The sequence below is a fragment of the Schistocerca americana genome, chromosome 2, assembly GCF_021461395.2.
Source record: "Schistocerca americana isolate TAMUIC-IGC-003095 chromosome 2, iqSchAmer2.1, whole genome shotgun sequence".
Taxonomy (NCBI): Eukaryota; Metazoa; Arthropoda; class Insecta; order Orthoptera; family Acrididae; genus Schistocerca; species Schistocerca americana.
In genome coordinates this window covers 131155755-131173925 of record NC_060120.1, presented here as the reverse complement: position 1 = coordinate 131173925, position 18171 = coordinate 131155755, and the positions used below count along the sequence as shown (strand labels likewise).

The window sequence follows — 18171 nt, the reverse complement described above, 5'->3', positions numbered from 1 at the left end:
GTGTGTCTATCGACCTGCCAGCGCTTTTGTTCGGTAAGTCACCTCATCTTTGTTTTTATATATAATTTTTCATACATTGCTTTAGACTGATTTATAAAAAGATTGTTTTGTAGTAGGTATTTGTTTGCAGTTTCAGTATTTAGTAGTGCTACCTTTTCAAGTTCCTTCTTTGTCTCAGCTGCACATGTAACTGTAGTGTAGATGGCATACATTGCAAGCCTCTGTTGTACACATTCTGGGAAATCACTACATAAAGAATAAACAGTACTGGCCTGAACCTTGTGGCACAACATGTATAAACATTTGTAATGCAGATTTGTGATTAATTATATTTCCCCCACTAGTATATCTGACTTCTTTCCTATTCATAATGTACGATTTGACTGTGTAATAGCATTTCCCTTGAATCTCACACTGATACAGTTTCACCATTAGCCTGCAATGATTTATGCAGTCAAATGCTTTAGACTGATCCATGGTAATCCCACACATCATCTTTTGTCTGTCAAGTGAACTCAGAATATTCAACTAAATCTGTTGATGCTGTTATAGTTGATTTCTCTTCTCTGAAACCATGTTGTGATGGCTGTAGTATTTTAAATTTATTTATAAAACTTACAGTTCTATTCTTCATTACCATTTCATACATTTTAGCAAAGCTGGAGATCACTGTTATTGACCTGTAGTTCCCTAATTTACCTCTGTTTCCTTTCTTAAGTACTGGCTTTACTTAACTTGCTTTTTGTGACTCTGGAAATATATGTTTCTCTACTGCCGCTGCAGCATACAGCACATATGTTACAGGTTTTAATAGGCTTGCCCTACATTCGTTTATGAGAGGTGAAGCCAGATGAATGTTTAACTTTTAGTTTCATTACTAGGTATGAAATTTCTATATCAGTTGCTGGGATGAATGCACCAGTATGTTTCATATGTGGAATTTTTGGAATTGTACTTTCTTTGCTTGTTTTACTTTGTTTTATCAGTTCATCTGCTACAGTTATGCTGATCAGCCAAAACATTATCACCACCTACCTAAGAGCCAATATGTCCACCTTTGGCAAGGAAAACAGCAGTGGCACATCATGGCATAGAAGCAATGAGGCCTTGGTAGGTTGCTGGAGGGAGTTGGCACCACATCTACACACACAAGTCACCTAATTCCTGTAAAATCTTTGGAGGGGGCAATGAGCTCAGTGTTCAATCATATCCCAGATGTGTTCAATCAGGTTCAGATCTGGTGAGTTGGGGGGCCAACACATCAACTATACTTGCTACTGTGTTCCTTGAATCATGCCATCACACTCCTGGCCTTGTGACATGGTGTGCTCATTATCTTGTTGAAAAATGCCACTGCCATTGGAAAACATGATCATTATTAAGGGGGTGTATGTGATCTGCAAACAGCATACAATACTACTTGGCCATCATTGTGCCTTGCACAAGCTCCTCTGTACCCATTGATGCCCACTTGAATGTTTCCCAGAGCATAATGGAGCTTCCATCAGCCTGGCTCTGTCCTGCAGTACAGGTGTCAAGGGGCTGTTGCCCTGGAAGACAATGTATTCACACACCCACCAGAATGATGAAGAAGGTATTGGGATTCATCAGACCATGCAACACTTTGACACTAAGCCAATATCCATTGCCATTGGTCACATGCCCATTTCAGTCATAGTTGCCGAAGTCATAGTGTTGACATTGGCACACGCATGGGCCATCAGCTGCAGCGGCCCATTGTTAGGAGTGTTTGATGCACTCTTTGTTCAGACACACTTGTACTCTACCCAGCAGTAAAGTCTGATGTTAGTTCCACCCCAGTCCATTGCCTGTCCTGTTTTACCAGTCTGCCCAGGCTATGGCTTATAACATCTGTAATGAGGTGTGGCCACCCAACCCCAAGATGTTTGCATATGGTTTCACCTCAGTTGCACCATAGGTTGAAAACACTCACAACAGCACTCGTCAAGCACCTGACAAGTCACTCAGTTTCCAAAATGCTCATGCCAAGCCTGCGGGCCATCACAATCTGCCCTTGGTCAAACTCAGACACATCATGCACCTTCCCCATTCTGCACACAGACAGCATCCTCACTGACACTATATGCTCCATGTGTATGTCTAACTAACAGCCATTCCTCATCAGGTGACTCTGCTATCATCTGTATGGGTTCATACTGATAGTAGGTCAAAATAATGTTCTGGCTACTCAGTGTACACAGTATTAGTTAAAAGTGTTTGCTATTTCTATAGGATCTACATCATTTTTACCTTCCATCTTTCAGTGTGCAGGAGTCCTCTGTCAGTTTTATTAGATTTCCTCCCTCTTCATTTACAAAGCACTGTATGCCTTGGGTCTTTTTTTTTTATTTTATTTATTTATTTATTTTTTGAGAGAGAGAGAGAGAGAGATAAACTTTCAGTTGACTTTCATCTAAAATGTATTGAAATATTTCATCTGATATGCATCTTTAATCAAGGATCATCCAGTATCGTATCATGAAGTTTTCCCAATCTTTTATTTGTGATTGCAGTTTGGAACATCATTCATGTAGATCATCTTCAGGAGAAGTAGAACCATGATTAATTCAACTGTATATTTAAAATTTTCTGATAAGATGAATTTACTTGGCAATGCACTGTCCAGACCCAAGAATTTTATAACGACACAGCATTCCAATTTATCCAATTGAACAAATAATAGAATTCAGTGTGTTAGACAGCAAATGTTCAACAGAAACCAAAATAATATTTAGTGTTTCCGAAAGAAGGAAAAAAAGATCATTAATGTTCTCAAGATACATCAACAAATCATCAAATAGAGGCATCATCACTCTTAAATTATTTTCTATATTGACTATATGGTAGTTTTACCACTCAGTAGTCATGCAAAAAGGCAAAACAATTGAATGTTTGCTGAATGACAGTCTTATGTAAATTTTAATAAATAGAAGATAACACACATAAGAAAGAGGAAGGGCCTAATAGCATCCAATTAAAATCCATTTCATACTTATCCTAGCTTTTTTACAGGCAGCTTCACCCCCATGTATACGAGAAATAAATTGCACTCATCTCCTCCTCCCTTCTCTGTCCATCGCCTCTGACCTCCACTCTATGTCTATTGACTCCCCTCTCTTCTCTCTGTCTATCATCCCCTCCCTACTTTCTCTGTCCATCACCTCCACCAACTCTCTCTGTCCATCCCCCATGCTTCCTCTCTCTGTCCATCTCCTCCTCCTCCTCCTCCTCCTCTCTATGTTCATCTCCTGCCCCCCCCCCCCTTTTCTCTCTATGTCCATCTCTTTATCTCTCTCTATGTTCATCTCCTCCTCCCCCTCTTTCTGTCTGTCACCTATGTCACACTGTTTTCATGCCACTCCCACCTCATTGGAAATTAGGTGATTCTTACCACCACAGTATCTCTTTCCTGACAGTAAGTAATACATATACTAGTTTCACTGAAATCAGTCCAGTGGAATGGGAGATGTTGAACATACATACTCGCACATATCCATTTTATATGTATACTAGTTTTTTACATGAGGCTTAACTCAATATGTATATATCCCTCTCTCTGTCCATCACCACCTTTCCCCTATCTGCGTCCATCTCCTCTTTCCCCCTCTCTGTCTGTCCAACTCATCCTGCCCTCCCCTCTGCAGATTTCCTCCTCCCTCTTCTCTCTGTCCATCTCCTCCTACTCTATCTCATGCTAGCCCCTCTCTCTGTCCATCTCCTCATCCCTCCTGTCTCTGTCCACCAACTTGTCCCCTCTCTTACTATCCATCTCCTCCTGCTCTCACCCCTCACCCTGCCCCTCTCTGCTCAGCCTTGCCCATCCACACATATACCACCTGGAAAGCAGTCTGATACTATCTGCACAACACACCAATCCTTTAGGCCAGCTAGATGTCAGGCATTACGTACCCTTTTCACTCCCATTCCCACTCCAATGGGGTGTAGGTGCCTGTTACCAACACAGTACTTCTTCCAAGACAGTAAGAGTTATGTGAACCAATTTTGGTTGAAATCAATCCAGTGGGTTGGGAGTAGATGTGTAAAATATATACAGGGTGTTTGGGGTATAGGTGCAGATATCTCTTCTGATGACTGACAACAGTGTACTGAACAACATTACATCATTTACAGACCAATAATTGTAGCTATTATAGATGGTATATTTTTAGGTTAGTTAATATCTCTAAGTATGCATGGCACAAGCAAGCCATTAATGTTTTTTCCCCCTGGGCAGCAGGTGAGGTATTCAAGTTTGGACAGATGGACACAGAATGGATAGTGTATACTCACTGGTGTAATCTACATCTACATCCACATCCATACTCCGCAACCCACCTGACGGTGTGTGGCGGAGGGTACCTTGTGTATCTCTATCGGTTCTCCCTTCTATTCCTGTCTCGTATTGTTCGTGGAAAGAAGGATTGTCGGTATGCCTCTGTGTGGGCTCTAATGTCTCTGATTTTATCCTCATGGTCTCTTCGCAAGATATACGTAGGAGGGAGCAATATACTGCTTGACTGCTCGGTGAAGGTATGTTCTCGAAACTTCAACAAAAGCCCATACCGAGCTACTGAGTGTCTCTCTTGGAGAGTCTTCCACTGGAGTTTATCTATCATCTCCATAATGCTTTTGTGATTACTAAATGATCCTGTAATGAAGCACGCTGCTCTCCATTGGATCTTCTCTATCTCTTCTATCAACCCTATCTGGTACAGATCCCACACTGCTGAGCAGTATTCAAGCAGTGGGCGAACAAGGGTACTGTAACCTACTTCCTTTGGTTTCGGATTGTATTTCCTTAGGATTCTTCCAATGAATCTCAGTCTGGCATCTGCTTTACCGACGATCAACTTTATATGATCATTCCATTTTAAATCACTCCTAATGCGTACTCCCAGATAATTTATGGAATTAACTGCTTGTGTCTGTATGTGTGGATGGATATGTGCGTGTGTGCGAGTGTATACCTGTCCTTTTTTCCCCTAAGGTAAGTCTTTCCGCTCCCAGGATTGGAATGACTCCTTACCCTCTCCCTTAAAACCCACTTCCTTTCGTCTTCCCCTCTCCTTCCCTCTTTCCTGATGAGGCAACAGTTTGTTGCGAAAGCTTGAATTTTGTGTGTATGTTTGTGTTTGTTTGTGTGTCTATCGACCTGCCAGCGCGCTATAGATGGTCAGAAAAAGAAAAAGGGAGTATATGAGTAAATTTAGTATGAAAGATTTTTTTACGTGATGGGTACCACGGCAAGGAATTTATTAAAAGAAGGTGACATTTTCCACTTTTGCTGTATTAATTTTATTTGTTTACAACTAGTTTCAGCTGACTAGACAACTCTCCAATGATTTTGTGATTCTCGAGTAGAAAACCACATCTTACATTTTGAAATATCAGCATCTTTAAATTTGTGTTCTCTATTTGTTTTGGCACAAAAATGTTGTCTTGTTGGTTTGACAGCTTGAAATTTATGTAGTTAGAACACATTTGTAAATATCAGGCTTTCAAATGAACAAGACAGCATTTGTGAACCAAAGCAAACAGAAGATGCAAATTTAAAGACACTGACATTTCAATATGTAAGGCATAGTTTTCTATTGTAAAACCACCATATCTGTTGAGAATGGCCTGGAAGGCTGAAACTAGTCATGACCAAATAAAGTTAATAGAGCAGATGTATAAAACACCACATTCTTTTAGTATGAGAGTATTTTCTGTAGATGATCTGCTAAAGAGGCCATTTTCCAGTAGATCTTTGGAAGAGAAAGTGAGATTTAAAGAGTCAAATAGATCTACTCCAGCTGTAAATCTAACAACAGGAGAGCATGACATGAGGCTCACCAATTTGGCTGTCTGTGAAGCAGGTAGATGCACCTTTCAAGTTCCTAGTGCAATGTCGCACAGCATGAGAACTCTGTGATGAACATCAGTGTCATACATGCTTACACCAACCAGAAAAGTTGGCAATTGCAGAACACTGTCTGAATACAGGATATCTCATGATTTATGAAAAGACAGAAGTTTTTTATCCCGGCATCATCTTTCTGGGATTGCTTCATTAAGGAAGCAATAAACATCCATAAAGCTGATAATCTAATCAACAGGATTGTGGGATTTCAACTGATCACAGATGGGGTCCTATTCTGTATCATTCATATTGACCAGTGCAGTAGGTTAGCTTCAGTTGTGGCATCATTTTCAGTTCTTTATCCGAAGTTGCTATTCTGTAAGCTTCTGAGTCCTGTTACCGATCGGTCCTCCCGCCGATTTTTTAAGAACTGTACTGAGAGGTTTTAGGCTTCAGTACAGGCCACTAGTTCAGTTCAGTGTGATTTATTTACACTTATAATTTGTTATTTTAGACATATTGAGCAGTTTTAGCTTCGGATTTAGTGATTTTGTTACTGAAAGCTCACCAGGACGCATCCATGTGGAAAGTGAGTTCATAATAGAGTGTTTTCCTTTGTTAGAAATATGGTTTGTGTTGTCATTGTGAATGATTGTAACATCAAAAAAACAGTTTCAGTCAATATTCTCACAAAATACCTGGAATTTTTACATAATTAAGAGTAGGTTGGCTCTGTTTACATATATCGCACGAGTGTTAGCTGAAATTACTAGTGACTTTGCATACTTTTTTCCACAAATGTTTTACTTTTTCATTATCAAAATGGATTTAAGACTTTTAAGTAACAATGGAAGGAATTTTGTGAAGCCTGATAGAGGAAACCTTCCAAAATTTTATGCATTTACGGCTTACGCCCTCATCATTCGGTGACAGCAGTTGATCTTTATAAACCACTGTCACAATTTATAGGAAATTTCATGCAAGTTATGGTAGTTATGGATGTCTTCTTGAAATTTGTGTGGCTCTGTCCATTAAGGAAAGCTGATAGCAAAATTATGATTAAAAAACTGAAAGATGAATACTTTGTAAATCACATCAAACCAGAGTGAATTTAATCAGACAATGGGCCTCAATTTCATTCAAATCTTTGGAAAGATTTTATGCAGGAGCAGGGGATTTAGCACATTTTGATATTTGCTTATTAAGAAGTGGATCAAAAAATTAGGTGACTTTGAAACAGTTAACAATGATGTGCATCATGACTCAACCAGATTAACACCACGCACAGCTCTCTTTGGTAAGAAACCAGACAGTATTTTCAATGAATACATTAATTTACCAGAGAGGGAAGAGCTAATGCAAGGAGGATGACTTAGAATAGTACTATATACAGTGAAGCAAAGGGCAGAAGAAAGAAAACTTGCACATGACAGAATTATGAAGACAATTATGTATAGAGTAAGAGTCTGAGTCTTTATTAAATCTCATTCCAAATCCTCGATAATGAACAAAGAAAACAAGTTCAATCACTATTATCATGGAGCATTTAAAATTAGAACGATTGCTCATTCAAATTCTGTTGAAGTTGCCAGAGCAAAGTCTGGAAAATGTTATTTTCTCCAGTATGTTGAAAACTTAAAATTGTACCATCATCAAGAAATGTGACTAGAGTATAATAATTAGTGAGTAGCAGTTTGCTTTCCATTAATATGTGAATTACTATGAGTTTGGATTAACAGACAATAGTTGGTAGCTATTGCGAGCCTGGAGAGTAATAGGTAACTGCTGTAATTGTTTAAGTGACTGTAGTAGTCAGATGAAGTGAACTTGCTGTGTTCTAGTGCATCACGTCATCACATTCAGATAGTGTACTTCATGAGATGTTGCATCAGAAGACACTAGCAAATCATGTGGTGGTGTTTTTCTGTCAATTTCTATATAGGCAGCCAGGTATGTGAGATAACATGCGTTGCACAACTGTATATTTCACAGTCACACTGTTGCATTGTTCAACATGCAGCTGTAATTTTTGTTGTTAGTGATTGCTTGTTGGTGAGTCACTGAGTGGCATGTGATGATTCATCACACAGAGCCACAGGAAAATGGGGTGATCAGTTGAGTAACGTGCTACACATGTTGAGAAACCAGAAGCATGCATAAGAGTATGACATTACTGCAACCCCAGACCTCTCAAGCTGCCATGCACTCCACAACATGTTCTTTAATCCACAGTAGCATCAATGCCATACCCCATTGCTTCAAGAAATTGTGTGATTACATGTGAATTATGGCCAAACATATAAGCAGTGCATAAAAAGCATAGCATCTAGTGACATGTTTACAACACTTTTGTGTTTTCTTTAATCCTCTGCAGTACTGATGTCACAACCTAGAGCTTCAAGAAAATGTGAGATTGCGCATAGAGGGGTATGGTTTAACATGTAGACAGGATCTTAAAAGCAGAGTAACTAATGATGTTTCCAGAAAGAAATTTTCACTCTGCACCTAACATCTTAACTAATGACGTGTTTACAACTGTATAGTGTAATGCATTGGTTACCAGTGTTTTATGATGTCTTAAAATTCAATTTTTTGGCACTTCTTTGTGAATATGAATGTTCTTGTACAAGTAGACACAAATATGCTTGCCAATGAAATTTCTTTTTAGCAGTCATACAATACCAAAATTACGTATGATAAATGTTTATAATTACCTGTACAACATAGCTACATTTCCAACAAATATATTAATATCCACTGCTTTTACTTATAAAATTAAAAAATGTCTATTTACCTGCAATCTGAAGTTGTTGCTATTTTATGCTGATGACACTTATTCAGTATACACATTCAGTATTAGTATACCTCAAGATTACACACTTTCGGTCACTGTTTAACTGTGTGCATCGATATACCTAAGTTGGTATGCATGTACTTAGTTTCAGTTGTGTGAATGCTTCTACTTTTTACCTCACATTCATTTTCATGATTACATGTTTTATCAACTCTGCACTTTTAATGTGTTAGCACAACACAGATGCAATAATTCACTATTTACATAATAATATACTACAGCTGGCTGCTCTTTTTTGCTACCAAGCTAGTAGAGATATCATCTTGAATTGCAAAATGTAGAGTAATTTTGATTTGCAGATACGTTGTATATATTATCCCTCTCATGAAAATTCCAAGTTTTAGACCTTCTCCCCTTGAGTGTTATCTACTATCTTGAAAACACCGCTAAGAAATGCCACTTTTTTCATTTCTCCTCAGTAGCTCACTTCCAGAGCATTTTGGGCAAAAATTTGCCCTTATCAATTTTAAAGAGTGTTCAATTTCCTGCAAGTTTCATATACATGGTGATTATAATTAAAGTTAAACTTTCAAAAGGCTGTAGAAATAACACCACTGGTCAGAATGAAGTCAAATTGCAACGGAATATCATCGGAGAAGGCGGAAAACATATGGCAGAAGAAAAAAAATATTGTGAAAATTGATCAAGAGATGGTGCTGTGTGTGTCATAATACATAAATGAAAACACCTGTCATGTGCACAACCCATTGAAGTTGGTAAAATGCCGAGTAAATGGCTTTTCCTCCATTCTCATATGCGATGTTCGCCATGACTGCCTCAATGCAGGATCGCACTCTGCTTGTAAAGCTGTATTACAAGAATGATGACTGTGCACAAGTTGCTGTGCAGAAGTTCCAGACACTGAAGGGTTTAAAAAAAGGCATTGGTTCGATGACTGCCGTGGGTCTGGAGAAAATAATTTGGAAATTTGAGAAGATGGGTTCTTTTGGTGCGCAACCTGATAGAGTGAGGAAATGAATTGATTCAACATCAGTGGAAACAGTAGCCACAGCAATGCAGGAGGAGATGAGTGGTGGTGTGCAAATGTGTAGTGCAAGGAGAATTGCCCTAACATTTGAAATACCCATGAGCATGGTGCATAAAATCCTACAAAACATCCTTCTTTGCTATGCATTCAAAATTACCCATGTCCACAAGTTGCTTCATCTGTCCACAAAATCTTCTATGGCCAATCATTATCCATTTCCATGCGAGCAAGAAATTCTAAAGCAAAGGTTCCTGTTGACTTGCCAGCAAGAGAGACCTTTGCTTTAGAATTTCTTGCTCGCATGGAAATGGTCAGTGATTGGCCATGGAAGATTTTGTGGACAGACAAAGCCCACTCCCATCTGACAGGATATGTCAGTACACAGAATTGTCGAACATGGGCAACAGAAAATCCACACACAAACCAAACAGTACCACTTCATCCTGAAAATGTCACTGTGCAGTGCGGGTTTACGGTATCATTTATCATAGGGCCATATTTTTTCGAAGAGACAGGTGCTTCTGATCCTGTTACCTGTACCATCACTAGTAAGAGCTATGAGGGTCTTTTTGTGCAACCACGTCATTCCAGCTCTCCAACAGCGTCAATGTGTGGATGGGATAATTTTTATGCAAGATGGCACACCTCCACACATTGTAAATCCAGTTAAGCAGCTGCTGAAGCATATACTAGAATATCTACTACTAGATACTAGAATTATCTATACTAGAATACTAGAATTATACTAGAATTATCAGCCACCATTTCCCTACAGCCTGGCCATTCCAATCACCTGATCTTACTCCACATGACTTCTGGCTGTGGAGCTATATGAAAGATGTTGTGTTCAGTGTTCCAATTGCAAACTTAGCTGCACTGAAGGCATGCACTGCACAACACATTCTGAATGTGACCCCGTAAATACTTCGATCAGTTGTGGAACATGCTGTTTCTTGATTTCAACTTGTCGCAGAAAACAGTGGACAGCCATACTGAACGTGTTTTGTGCCAGTCACATGGAAATTAATAATTCGATTTGATTTTGATTGATACTTTTTAAGCAGTTTTTGGCCTCAGGACAATTAAAAACCAATGTGATTGATGCTTTTTATGCGGTTTTTGGCCTCAGGGCAATTAAAAGCCAATTTTTCCCATCCGATGTGATATGACCTTGCCGTGGTGGATGGCTCGCATAACTAACAGTATCACACCTGTACACCCATGCACACTGAATAGTACAGTTTGTTTAACATCAAGCATACACCTTGGGCATTGTTGTATGATTCATTTGTCATTTTAGTCGACCACTACTACAGTATGATGCGTACAGTGCCCTCTATCACTACATTTTTTAACTATTTATTTCTGCCATATGTTTTCTTCCTTCTCCGATAATATTCCACTGCAATTTAAAATCATTCTGACCAGTGGTGTTATTTCTACAGCAGTTTGAAAGTTAAACTTTAATTATAATCACCCTGTATAACACTACAGAAAGTCATTAAGGTGAAGTCATTGACATTGTAATTTTTTGTAGTTTCTTAATATTTTGCATGTTTTCACAGTCCGCATCTCTGTAGCTGTTACGAATTTTCCAACATGCTAGATATGAAACTTGCAGGAAATTTAACGCTCTTTGAACCTGATAACAGCATTTTTTGCCTAAAATGCACTAGAAGCAAGATGCTGAGGGAAAAATGAAAAAATTGGCTCTTCATAGTGTCTTCTTTTTTTTTTTTTCAAGACAGCAGTTAATACAAAAGTGGAAGAAGGACCTGAAAATCAAAATTTCTCCACTTATTGCAGCCCAACCCCTTTTTCAGAACTCTCTCTATCGGGCTGTACTTTTGTTTAAGACAAATGCTTCACTAGTGATAATACAGATTTCATACATACTTTAATAATGTGCCTTATATCATTTTACATGCACATTCTTGCACTCTGAGTGAAGATATGATAGGACAGTCATTATTTACTGTACATTCACTTTTTTATAATTATAAAGATGAGTTGTGTTAATGCAATTTGTACAGCAGTTAACTTCAACTTTGCCTCATTGAGGTAACAGATCTTTCTTGTATGTGTTATAGTGGTATCTGTGCCAATGGTTAATATTTCTATATTGTATTTTTTGTATAGTTAGTGTATCATTACTCAATCTCACACACACCATTATGCCAGTTGATATAATGCTGGCATAATCAATAATTAATTAAGAGTGATTAATTGTCTCTGATTAATTACTACATTTTATAGTTATTTTAATTTCATAGAACATTTAATCCAAATTTTATTTTTCAAATAAATTTGTATAAAAAGATTTAATTTTGGTGGGTATATGTTAGGGTAAAGTACCACAGTATGCAATGAAAGCAGTATAACTGCTGATGCCAACAGTGCTGTGAAGTAGGTTCGGCAAACAAAGGGCAGTATGCCAGAGACTTTGGTTAATTATGGGCAAGTTAGGATGCGAAGACTGTTTCACACATTTGAAAAGTTAATATGCAGCACACAGTGTTAACAAAATGGATATTTTGAAGTGTTTGTATTCTGGAGAGTTGAATTCTGTTAATCAATAGTGTTCAACATTCAGTCAAGTTGACTTTTGTAATTTCATGGTGGAAAAAACCTCATTCACAATACACTGAAGTGCCAAAGAAACTGGAATAGGCATGTGTATTCAAACACAAAGATATGCAAACAGGCTGTGGTCGTAAATGCCTATATAATACAACAACTGTCTAGTGCAGTTGTCAGATGGGTTACTGGTGTTACAATGGCAGGTTATCAATATTTAAGCAAGTTTGGGTGTGGTGTTAAAGTCAGTGCATGAGTGATGTCACACAGCATCTCTGAGGTAACAATGAAGTGGAGATTTTCCCATGCAACAATTTCATGAATGAATATCAGGAATCCTTTAAAACATCAAATCTCTGACATCGCCGTGGTTGAAAAAATATCCTGCAAGAATGGGACCAATGATGACTGAAGACAATCATCCAACGTGACAGAAGTGCACCCCTTCCTCAAATTGCTGCGGCTTTCAACGCTGGACCATCAACAACTGCCAGTACCCTTGATGACTGCACGACAAAGTTTTATGCCTCACCTAGGACCATCAACCCAGCATTGGACTGTTGATGACTGGAAACATGTCGCCTGGTCGGATGAGTCTCATTTCAAATTGTATCAAGTGGATGGACGTGTACAGGTATGGAGACAATCTCATGAATCCATGGACTGCATGTCAGCAGGGGACTGTTCAAGCTGGTGGTGGCTCTGTAATGGTGTGGGGCATGTGCAGTTCGAGTTACATGGGACCCCTGATACATCTAGATATGACCCCGATGGGTGACACATACATAAACATCCTGTATGATGACCTGCATCCATTAATGTCCACTTTGCATTCCAATGAGCAATGACCTTGTCACACTGGATACTCCAGTTCCCGTCAGATCACCGAAGTTAAGTGCTGTTGGGCGAGGCCAGCACTTGGATGGGTGACCATCTGGATCGCCATGCACTGTTGCCATTTTTCGGGGTGCACTCAGCCTCGTGATGCCAACTGAGGAGCTACTCGACCGAATAGTAGTGACTCCGGTTAAAGAAAACCATCATAACGACCGGGAGAGCGGTGTGCTGACCACACGCCCCTCCTATCCACAACCTCATCTGAGGATGACACGGTGGTCGGATGATCCCGGTGGGCCACTTGTGGCCTGCAGATGGAGTGCTTTTGCATTCCAATGGAGTTGTGAAATTCCAGCAGAATAATGCAACACCCCACACATCCAGAATTGCTACAGAGTGGCTCCAGGAACACTCTTTTGAGTGTATACAGTTCCACTGGACACCAAACTCCCTAGACATGAACATTATAGAGCATATCTGGGATGCCTTGCAATGTGCTGTTCAGAAGAGATCTCCACCTCCTCCTACTCTTATGGATTTATGAACAACCCTGCAGGATTCAAGTTGTCAGTTCCCTCCAGCACTACTTGAGGTGTTAGTCAAGTCCATGCCTCGTCATGCTGCAGCACTTCTGCATGCTCACAGGAGCCCAGGCAAGTTTACCAGTTTCTTTGGCTCTTCAGTGTAGGAGTAAATTATTTGTAATAAGTGGGTCTTATCTAAGAAGATATAGAGAATATGAACTTCATCAGTTAGGACACAATCCTTAGCAAAAATGCAGGGTGTACTTTAAAAAGCACAAAGAATTTCAAGCTCTAAGAATAGGGATTTTTTTTAATAGCAGAAGAGGAGATGAGATAGAAAGAAAAAATTACCTAGGGAAATGTTGAAAGAAATACAAAAATACTGAAAGCGGAAAGGAGAGCCCAAGTTGAAATGCATAGCCAAGGGAAAAGCTAATGTGATTGTGTACAGTAGGTGATATTAATTTGAGTTAACTTTAATAATAGTGTACAAAACTTAAGTCTGTATTTGATGATTCCAGTTTTGAATTCCAAAATATTATGAAAGGTATATCTGTATACAACTAATTTATCACTTAAATTTTTATTTATGAACTGCTAATGAAAAATAATGACTCATGTTTGGAGGACTTACCTTGATTTGCATGTTGTCCTGCACTGTCCATAACATAGTAAATAAGTTCCTCTACTCTGCGTATCCTCTTATCCATGAAATCCAAGCGGTATGCCAGCTTTTCTATAGCCCCAAGTAAATAGAGATCTGTTTCTGACACATCCCTTGTTGGTGGTACACGCATAACCTTTTGGCCACGGTGGGTTCCAGTTACAGCTACTAAACTTTCTAATAATGGTGTGATGAGTCCTTGCAGCTCTGGATCCCAATCTTGTCCTGAAGCAGTTTCTTCATCTGTATATAAGTGAAACGCATTATTTGTTTTTCATTTGTATGAAAAACTTTATTTTATTTATTTGCCTGTTTACAGAATATGTGTTCCTTACATCTACAGCAGTGATAGACCAAATCATTTGTGCTCTGCCGGCTAGTGACACATAGAGATTAGGCATACATGACAAAGTCTGCTTGCCAGATTATCCACAACAGGTATGATACAATCAACAGTGTGAATGTGCTTTTTAGATGGTTTCTACACTTCACTAGGCAAATGACAGGCTAATTTTCCACCTCCACCTAAGAATCACAACACACAGAAAGTTAAAATACACAGTTCTTTATTTAAAAATAACTTCCTTGTAGACTATACAGTCCTGTCTAGGTTTCAGAGGGCAGTTTTATGTTCTGGGACAAAAATCTAATAGATTGCCAGTAAACATCAGTAAAAAATTTGAAAATTCCCAAGTATTCAAAAACAAACTAAAAGAATACTTCATTAACCACTCCTGTGATTAATCAGAATATTTAAACTCAGGTGTAAATTTCTCATCATTCAATGTTTGCCTTAAACCGATATTCACTTTACCAGTACACATGCAGTTGATAGTGGTCTGTGCAAAATTATATAAATGCTTCGTTTCAAGTATCAGATAAAATATAGTATACAATATAAAAGGAGGAGCAGTGGGATTTTTCAAAGTACCGTTTTTCCATTTGTCTCTGTCACCTTCCCTGCTTCCAATTCATTCTCTCACATGCCTCCTGTTCCTCCTCCTCCCCCTCTCCAAAGCAAACATTTGTAGTCCTTTCCATTTCATTGCTTCTCTTCCCCTTGCCCCTCCCTCCTCAGCACAGTTATCCTGATGCTGCATCTAGCAGCCCACCATTCTGTCACTACCACATCTCTGCACATTCCTACGGGCATCACTACACCATCTTCCTCTTTCTACACGATGCTGGAGCAGGTAGGCTGCGCGCATTACATCTGTGCTTGAAGATGTGGTGGTGTGTGCTTGAAGATGTGGTGGTGGAAACAGTCGAACGCTCTCCAGGAATCTCAACAAGGAGACTTGTCACACAAATTCCGGGAATGAGCCACAGTAGTGTTTGGAGAATAATGCATCGCAATGCAATGTACCCATACCACCTCCAATGAGTTCAGTGTCTTAATGAAACAAACTTTGGTTGTAGACTAATGATCTGTCAGTGGATGCAACAACAGACTGTAGGCAACCCTACATTCAACAATGACATTTTATTTACAGATGAAGCAGAGTTCACTCATGATGGTGTGTTTAACTATCACGATTCTCATGTTTGGAGTCATCTGGGCCCCAATCCACAAACTATGCATGTGTTTCCAATTCAGTGTCATTTCTCATTGCATGAGTGGTTAGGAGTACTAGGTGACTTCTTACTGGGCCTTACATGTTATCAGACAAACTCAATGTACAGAATTACCTGCAGTTTCTGCAGCAGCATCTCGCTGGGTCACTTGAGGAAGCTCTCTTTGAGCAACAGCAGAGGATGTGGTGCATGCATGATGGAGCACTGGCACATTTTGCTGCTATGATGAGACAAAACCTAACACACCAATATGGCCAAAGATGGATAGGGTAAAGAGGACCTGTACCACAATGTCCAGGATCACCTAATCTGAGCCACATGGATTTCTATGTTCGGAGTCACCTTAGAGGTTTAGTGTATGCCACTCTCATTCACACGGTTGAAGAACTGAAGTGGACTTGCCAATGTTTGTCAAGGATTTGGAAATGATCCAAGAGGGTTTGAAAGTACTTGAAACTCATTCCGTCAATGGGTATAGGCCATCATTCAGGTACAAGGATAACACTTTGAACATCTCCATTAACTATGAGTACAGTCATGTACCCGTTGTCGTGTTCCAGACACTCTCAGTAAAAATATCAGAGAACTTCTACACATCATTTAAGTCAAAGTTGTGCACTTATACTACTACTTGATCTAACAATAAAGACATTACAAGATTCCATTGACAACAAACTGCTATTTAACACAATGAAAACATACAACTTAAACAATACAATATCAAATCCAACATGTACAACTGAAAACTTCTGTACACAAATAAGTCACATATTCTCAAATATATGTGCCTTTCTCAGTACAAAAGTGAAGTTATAGTAATAGCTCTGTCAGACCACTATCCAAGAAAATTATTTTTAAATCACACCACCACAAGAGAAAAGGTAAAAAAAAAAATAGAAAATGAAGCCTAAATTAGCAAAACCATCAAGCATAAACATAAGATATAGGGATGGAAATGCTGGATAAAGACTCTTTACTGGGTCATAAATGACATTTTATAAATATCTTCTGTCTCAATCAAAAAGTCTAGTAAAAAATACTAATGTCAAAATCACACATAAGAACAAAAAATATATAACAAGAGGTATTTTGGTCTTCAGGAACAAGATAAAATTGAATTGTATTGAAAGTCAGAGACAACAGCACAGCCACAATGAACCAAAGTTTGTTCTTCTTCCACATACAAGCAAACAGTTGAGAACACAGAGACAAACGTAGAAACAATCCACTTACTAATATATAGAGAATCCACTTACTAATACAAGTAGTTCCTGAAAATAATTGTGAACACAATATGAGGGCGAGTGGCTGCTGCACTAGTTAGTTTTATCTATTTACAGATGTGAGCAATTCCTACGCACTACCTTTTACACATTACAGCAATAGAAATTCTTCTATGGACTAGAGGGAGTTGTCAAAGAGAAACTTCCTCAGTATATTTTCAAATTTTACTTTGCTGTCTGTCAGACTTTTATATCACTGAGTAAGTGATCAAAAATTTTTGTCGCAGCATTGTGTACCACTTTTTGTGTTAAAGGCAATATTAATGTGGAGTATTGTAATAAAGTAGATCATTGCTCATTTCGAATTGTAGCAGATTGTTAACAACAAACTTCAAGAGGGAATAAATATACTGTGCAAGATGATCTTGGGTGAGCACCACATATTGTTCTTACATTTTTTCACAATGAAGATTTTCTTTCTTGAAAATGAGTTACCCCAGAACATTATTCCATATGATATTATTGAATGAAAACATGCAAAATATGTCAACTTACTGATTTGCTTTTCCCCAAGATTTCCAATGATTCTGTATCTACATCTATACTCTGCAAACAACTGTGAGGTGCATAGCAGACAGTACGTCCCATTGTACCATTATTAGGGTTTCTTCCTGTTCCATTCAAATATGGAGCTTGGGAAGTATCATTGTTTGAATGCCTCTGTGCATGCAGAAATTATTCTAATTTTATCCTCATGACCCACATGTGAGCGATACATGGAGGATTGTAGTATATTCTGAGAGTCATTGTTTAAGTCCAGTTCTTGAAACTTTGTTAATAGACTTCCTGGGAACACTTTACATCTACCTTCAAGATTCTTCCAGTTCAGCTCCTTCAGTATCTCTGTGACACTCTCCCAAGATCAAACACATCTGTGACCACTCCTGCTGCCATTCTCTGTATACATTCAATATCCCCTGTTAGTCAGTATCCTCTATTTTGTAGAGTCCCACATACTTGAGCAATATTCTAGAGCCAGCTCCACGAGTGATCTGTAAACAATGTC

At 38.7% G+C, this 18171-nt stretch overlaps 1 protein-coding gene across 1 annotated transcript in view; it reads right to left on the bottom strand.

Annotated features, from left to right (window-relative positions):
- Window positions 1-18171, bottom strand: part of LOC124595658 (oxidized low-density lipoprotein receptor 1-like) — an 86514-nt gene that overhangs the window by 9615 nt on the left and 58728 nt on the right. Inside the window, exon 3 of the mRNA XM_047134500.1 lies at window positions 14278-14550. Within this exon, the coding sequence (XP_046990456.1) occupies window positions 14278-14550 (273 nt within the window). The remainder of the gene's footprint in view (window positions 1-14277; window positions 14551-18171) is intronic.